This window comes from Branchiostoma floridae, chromosome 19, assembly GCF_000003815.2.
Source record: "Branchiostoma floridae strain S238N-H82 chromosome 19, Bfl_VNyyK, whole genome shotgun sequence".
Lineage (NCBI taxonomy): Eukaryota > Metazoa > Chordata > Leptocardii > Amphioxiformes > Branchiostomatidae > Branchiostoma > Branchiostoma floridae.
Window position 1 is genome coordinate 13,318,752 of NC_049997.1, and position 7,723 is coordinate 13,326,474.

The 7,723-nt window shown below is 39.0% G+C and overlaps 1 protein-coding gene across 1 annotated transcript in view; it reads left to right on the top strand.

The window, feature by feature from the left end:
• Positions 1-7,723, top strand: part of LOC118407017 (myosin-11-like) — a 51,484-nt gene that overhangs the window by 41,252 nt on the left and 2,509 nt on the right. Inside the window, 10 exon segments of the mRNA XM_035807431.1 lie at positions 127-152; positions 388-402; positions 1,641-1,679; positions 2,227-2,283; positions 3,009-3,053; positions 3,946-4,065; positions 4,677-4,748; positions 5,030-5,104; positions 5,746-5,805; positions 6,652-6,702. Coding sequence (XP_035663324.1) covers positions 127-152; positions 388-402; positions 1,641-1,679; positions 2,227-2,283; positions 3,009-3,053; positions 3,946-4,065; positions 4,677-4,748; positions 5,030-5,104; positions 5,746-5,805; positions 6,652-6,702 — 560 coding nt within the window.

Here is a 7,723-nt window from a genome sequence, read left to right on the forward strand (position 1 = left end):
GGTTAAATAAAGAATAAGCAAACAAAGTACATGAGGATTTTAGGGGGGTTCGTTTGAACATTTGTTTTTGGGGGAAAACTTTGTTTCGGTAAAGTTCTGATGATTGTTATTCTGTGTTGCTTTTAGGGTTGATGCCGCAGCAGCTGGTGCTGGTAAGAGTTTTGAAACTGTTGTCTTACTTATCACTAATGTTCCTCATTTTTGGTTAGCTAACCGAACACTTATAACATTACCATGCTGTGAATTAACATAAGTAAATAAGAAGAATGATCAACTTATCGCCTTGATTGTATTTGGAAATACGTAATGTAAATCGTATGTGGACTAGCATGGATCATATTTTATGAATATTACATGATTGTCCATATTTCCCCGCTGCAATACAAGGAAGGAGATACACTAGTACGTAATTTGGGTACTAAAATTGTAATCTTCTTCTCTTTCTTCATGTCATGTAATATCATCGCACGAAATGCATGCTTGAGTGCTCTTCGACCAATGCATTTGCGTGGCAATACCTTCACACAGTTTGTGTTAAAGTGCACTGTGTCTTTCTGCTTTGCTTTTAAGACATTTGTCTTTAAGCAATAGCATGTCTTCGTTTTAAGTTTCTTGTGTCCTATCTGAGGAAGCATACGCTTAAGCTTGTTTTGTTTCCAACAGAACATGTTTGGTGCCTCATGTATCGGTGCTATGCATGTCACTAAGTGTGTTAAGTGTTTTGGTGCTTTCGGGTGCTTTAAATACATGGTAAACATATAATACACACAGTTTAAGCTTGCTTTGAGTCTTACACATACGGTGCCATGTGGTGCTAAGGAAAGTATGATAGGTACACCCATTTTGGGTCCAATATACGTGACCGTATAGAACTCGGTGCCAGTTTGGTGCTAAGGGTATACTTATAACACTGCATGGAATTCGATCTTTAAGAACACCTTGAAGCATGCGTAAATGTTCTATTTCTTCACAGGAGTAAAGAGTCATTTACGTGCGCTTTACGATACGCTTAAAGATCGGATTTCTTTTGCAGTATAACTGTGGTGCTTTCATGGTGCTTACTGATAAATGTCTGTGTTTTCTATAGTGCCTTCTTTTGGTGCTATCGCGGCGCTTGATGTCGATTCGTGGTGCCTTTTGGTGCTGGGTATCACCCTTTTTTTTTTTGCGGCGGGGCCGAATTCGTATTGCGTACACGACCGCTTCATCATATCAAGTCTGGTTCACAAGTGCGTATGTATTCAAGTCCGTATGAGGTCCGTACGGAGTTCTTAGTCTCTAGTCCGAGGAGTATGGTTTGTGACCAGCTAACTATTGTGGAATGTTATTTGGCTACATTTGTCCAATGTCTACTTTATTTCCAACGACCTGTGGATCCTGGTAGAGGTTAAGACTTCCATACGGACTTGAATACATACGCACGCGTAAAACCCACCTCAAGCCCTTCTAGTGACATTTGAAGATTCCGTTAATCTTAGTGCCTTTGATGACATTTGAAGATTCCGTTAATCTTAGTGCCTTTGATGTATTTGTTGCGATGGAAGATTTGATACTAACACATAATAAGTACTTACGATATAAGATTTGATACTAACACATAATGAGTACTAACTAATGACCTCTCCCCTCGACTCCACAAGGCGGTAGAGGCGGTGCCGGTGGTGCCGGCGGTGCTGGAGGTGAGGTCACTGGTTCTAATCCCGTCAGTCTAGTGTCATGGGTTCGAGTCCTAACCATCGTTACTCTTAGCTATATAGTCATTCACCATTCATTCATTCATTCACTCACCTGCACGTCTCACCATCTACTAATACAAACATCCTCAATATATCATAATTATCTAATTCAAAACCATCAACCTCACTCACTCACTCACTCACGGACCGTAACCTCAGTGGTCGTAGGGGCTCCCGACATCCAGTAGCTGTGATCCGTACCAACCTAACCCATTAAATTCATCCAAATAACATCACATCTCACCAGCTATAAATAAGAATATTCACAAATCAATAATTCTCTTCCCAAACCACTAAATAATCTGATTACTCCAAAGGTATCTCACAATCTTAACTAACGCGCGGTAAAAGTCACTGTGACTCATCCAAATAACACCATCAAGACCATCAAACTAACCCATAACTACTCCAACTAAAGGTCTATAACCGAACAAATATTTAACAATATAACACAAAGACAAGAGTAATAAAATGCCCTGCCCCTCTCTAGCCTCGTTCTCGTCCAGCACAGTCGTGGAACAATCGAGCGTGGTACAGGAAGTTTCCGGTATGTACATATGTATAGGAGTTGAACTTGAATGATTTTTTCATAACCTTAACCATTCATACTACAAGATAGTACATCAAGTAATGATAAGGTTTGGTCAGCGAAGAGTAGGCAAGTGCCTGATTGAGTACAGTGCACATGTAACCTTGGTGAACGATGAGTATGTCGGTAACTTGCAGCTTGTTAAAGTTACAATGATTTCTAAATACTCTACCACGGTATCTAATACTACATTTGGGTCATTTTACGTCTTACCACCAACTCATACTTCTTTTAATACTTCGTCCAGAAGTAAGCACTTCTTAAGAACGAATCTCGGGTAAAACCAAAAGACATGCGGGACAATCTTTCATTCTAGTTCAACGATTTCAAAATTGAAAGGTCATCCTCTGGTGCTAACATATTCATGGATTGTAAGGGAATGACCAGTCTTGGAAGTATTCGTGGAATCAAATTTGTAAACCTTCATATTAAAACAACCTAACCCATCGATAAACTAATGCATAACGACTCCTGATCTTTAATACATTAATATCATAATGGAACATCGTCACTGTCACAACTGACGATCCAAACATTGGACAGATTCTGTATAACTGGTGAACAAAGTCTTAAAGAACCACTAACCAATGAGTTGACACTAAACAATAATTTGCATTTTCACTATTCACGCATACTGTATGATTTTAGCTTTATGTTCAAATGTTAAACGTACCATTCCGTAGAAGCAACGACGGTGATCAAAGAAACTATCGTGGAAGAAAGTACCGGTAGGTACAACACGTACACTAGCTCGAACTATACATGCAAATAAACAAATGACTAAACAAATATCTCGTTTAACTGGAAGATGAAATGCATGATGGACAAGACGAAGTGAATTCTACATGCCAGTGGACATGATAGTAACTAATATTGTACATAAACAGAACAAAATATACTAACTTTAACATTTCTCAAACTTTGAAAACTTTAACATCCAATGTAACGTCAACATTGACAAATTATATAAAGTTTATAACCCAATTGTACAAGCAAATTGATATACATGACTTTGTTGTGTGTTCAAAGATAACAGTAAATAGCCACCAATAAAACAGTAGGTAGACCCAACATTAAGTGGCCTGAAATGCTCTTTGCCCTGAATTTGATCCACAAACCAAAACTTCCCAAAGATACAAATCAAAATGACCAATAAGCTGTCTCCAACATTAATTTATGAATATCAAACCTACACAATAATGATCTACACTATACGTCTTAACATCCTTGTTATACTAGACAATGTATACATTTTGTTTACGACATTAAGAACTTCTACAGCAACGCTATATTGAGGTAGTTTATTCAATACATGGTTTATTATCTTAAATTTGCTTAGTACCGTAGATGTCTTCATTTGATAGTCTGTGTGTTTCACATCTAAACTGCGATAGCTTACCCTGTCTTTAGTTAGGCCTGCTCTGTGAAGTTTTCTTCCCACCCCATTGCTTTATTTCGTTCTTCTTTTTCTGGTGCGTAAGAACACATAGGTTGCAGATAGTGGTGATGTGGTCTTGCTATGCGGCCTGTTTCCCTTCCCATCTTTTAATAGATCGTCTCCGTGTATCACACAAGGGTGGCCTGAAATCTTGAGCCTTTTCTAACCAAATGTTACTACAGCTGAAGGCGAGAAGCTACACTTTGAATTTCATAGCGAGGAACTGGATTTGTCTGTCTATGGTCCTCCGGTTAGCCCTATTCCGCCAGATAGTCCTGCGGGGCTGGTTTTAAGTTCCTCTGGTACGTGAGCATACTAAGGATTTTAAGGGTTTGTGTCTTAATCTATCTTGGCGTAGCTTTCGCACTCTCTCGCTCTCTCTCTCTCTCTCTCTCTCTCTCTCTGTGTGTTTCTCTCTAACTCCCATCTCACCCCTTAGCTTTCCAATACTTCTTGCAACAAGTTACTTTTTTTACATAAAACATAACTGCAGCTTTGACCTTTGAGTGTCTTTACACCCAGACCTACTCCGACGATGTTTCCTGCTTATAGTTTTACAGTTACTGTAGTAGACAGAAATCTGTTAGCCATGCCAGGCTTTCTTAAATCCAATCCCAAACCCCAATAACCCTTGACCCTAATTCTCCTTGGCGTATGCACCCCTGTAGAATAGGACCGATAACCTCTATGCTTTGACTGCAAAAACATTGAAAATTGATATGATTTTATAACCATCATTATAACTGTATGCCCCGTGTGTACCCCTTGTAGTACTATTAGCGTTACCACAGCTTTATGTAGCTCTTAGAATAAGCCCTTTCCTCAGCAAATTCTGCTTAGTTTACTTTCTTATTTTCTCAATGTGTTAACCCATGTTTTGAATAGCATATGTTTTATCTGTGTTACTTATCAGTTGGAAGTTCCCGTGGGGCCAGTTATGGTGCCAGTGGAGCTATTTCAACTACAACTGCCGCCTCTAGTGGTGGTGAGAGTCCCATCTAACTATTTGTCATTGTTATTCCTTTGTTTTACTCTATTGTCTTTATTTCTATGTTTTACTTGTTTCATAAGTTGATAGAGAATCATTATATCATATATGACCTGCTTTTAATCTCAGTGTAACCCCATTCATAAACTATATTTGCATAACTTTTCTCCTCATGAGAACACTTTGATGCTTATGAGAGTGAATTCTTAGTGTTGCCAATACGTTGCATAGTAGATTGGTTCATTTTCTATTTTGATTTCATTTTTTTCACAAACTAACAGTAGTTGAGAGTTCCCGTGGTGCCAGCTATGGTGCCAGTGGATCAGTTTCAACTACATCTTCCGTCACTAGCGGTGAGATTTTGCCCTAAAATAATAAAATGTTTTCATTTTACTTTTATTTCTAGTATATTTTGACCGACTTGAGTAGTTCAAACACTTGCAGTGCATTCAATAACTCAACGAAAACTAATTGACTCACTGCAGAACATTTTGTGCCTCAAATCAATTAGAGATTGACAACCAAATAATTTGAATATTTACGTACAGATAACTACAAAATTATTCTTTCACAAACACCATACACACTCCTTATAAATTTGCTGTTATTGTCACAAATGAACACTTTTAAAATTCATTCCGTTGCTAGTTTTTGGTCAAGACCAATTGCGGTTTCATCTCATTTCCAAAACTATGACATGCCTTTGAGCCTTAACAAAAACCATATAAACAGACAATTGAAAAACATGGCACTCTTTGCACCAGTAGTTCAAAAAAGAACAAAACTACACTTTGACTTAACAAATACAGTGAGATGTTGCGTGGGTTGTAAATAGTTTTGTAGTAAAATGTAGATACTTAACGTTCCTTTTTGCTACTTTCTTTTGTTTGCCTTAATATGCCAACACTAGTATCAGTTATCTGATATAGTACCTGTAGTGACCTTTCATCAGTAGCCTATTAACTGTGACCTTTATTTTTGTTTACCCTTCAAGCCTCTGGTGCCATTCAAGGTGCCAGTGGGGCCATTTCAACTTCCACCTCCACCACTAGTGGTAAGAACGCGCCTAAACTTTCTGTTCCTCTTTTTTATGTTTTCTCTCAACGTTTTGCGCATTTGCTAATGTTTTTTGTATTATGTCACTGGGTTGTATTCGTTGGTAGGTCCCATGGAGTCCCATTGTCTCTTTTCTAATGTAGCTGAAACAAGTATTAGAGCCTTGGGCGTTACAAACTCTCTGGTATGCCACACTTGTTCGACAGTTTTGTGTCTTCTCATTAGAGATGGCAGAAAGGAATTGACATTTTCGAACATGTATACTGCTTATACAGTATGTATAAAGCTTATATTTTCAAGCTTACAGATACAAATCTCGCTAAGTCAAGTTGAGAATTAACAGTCATAGTCATCAAATAGTGACTTTTGGTGAATTTTATTTATCCACTTCTAGCGCTTCTGCACTCCCCACCCCAGACCTGCTTTCATTGAATGCTTTTTCATGTTTATGTGAACAAATGTCCATCATAATGAAATGCATAAAGATATTTGTAGTTTCAACAATGGCAATGCCCCGAACCCCTGTCACAGCACGCGTATATCATACACAGCACTTTATCATGTACTATACAGCATAAGCAACACCCCTCCACGTTAACTCAAATAAACTCGGTGCCACGCTTCAAAGCAATTCCCCCTCCCCATGTTCCAGCAAGCGTGTATCATACACAGCACTTTGTCATGTAACACACAGCAAACGCAACACCCTCAACGCAAAAGAAATCCAGTGTTAAGCAATGCCCCCCTCCCCCATGTCACAGCAGGCGTATATGTTATGCACAGCACTACACCTTTATCATGTAACAACATATAACCACCTACCCCTTCCCTGTGAACATTGTAGGTGCCTTTGGTGCCGGTGGTGCCTCGGGTGCCGCGTCGAGTTCCATGTCTGGTAAGAATATTGCGCCTATGTTGTGTAACGTTTGTTTGTTTATTTATTCGCACACACGTATTACATTAAAACACAAAACGAAAACAATGGATAAAACAGGTGCAGGAGGAGGGAAAAAGCTTGAAAAACGTTACATACTTCACCATGTATGAAGTTACATACTTCACCATGCAGGGGTTACTATTGATAGACATGTGATGTTTTAGGCCTCCAGTCCATTGGATGGAGATGTAAGAATCTCTTGAAAAACAGTTCGTGTAGCAGTGACGATAAGTTTTAAGTCCCTGTCACACGAAACCGACAATGGCCTCCCGACCTTCTCCAGACCATGGCTAGGGATCGGTCGGGAGAAAAGTCGTGCATATGGAAATGTCTTGAATCTGTGACAACTGCTTAAAGATGTGATCAGTTGGTGTTTTGGTGGTGGGCTATGCTTCAAGTACCTCTCAAGGATAGACTATGAAATCTGTGCGTTTGCCTCCCGATACATTCCACGTATACAAGTAGCCGTACGTTAAGAGCAGTGCTCAGTCAGTGCATGTAAAAATTAATGCTTTCTAACGATCGCAGTGTACCTGTTGTACAAAACGATAATAAGATTAATCGCTCTGAGAAACATGGTTTCATTTACAGGAGTTCTTATGGTAGACAACATCGCATCAATTTGTAGTCTACTATTTGTAAGAAAAATGTTGGTTAAATGGTACAACGTCTCCTGTGTTCAGCTGTCAAAATTTCTGCAAGTTGTTAACGAGTGCCCAGTCGCCTGGATACTGTGCAGTGTTAGTAATTCTAGCTTAGATCCGTGCTGTTGCCCTGCGTACTACGAATATCACAAGACAAAATCTGATCTCTAAGCGTACGTGAAGTTTCTACTCTTTTTCAATCGAGTGAAGAGACAGAACCTTTGCGTATGCTTAAAGTATTGCTTATGGATCGAATTTCAAGCAGTGCATCGTTGAAGAGGTTCATCAGTCACGTATGTTTACAGTTACTATCAATTTGCTTCGAACAGTGACTG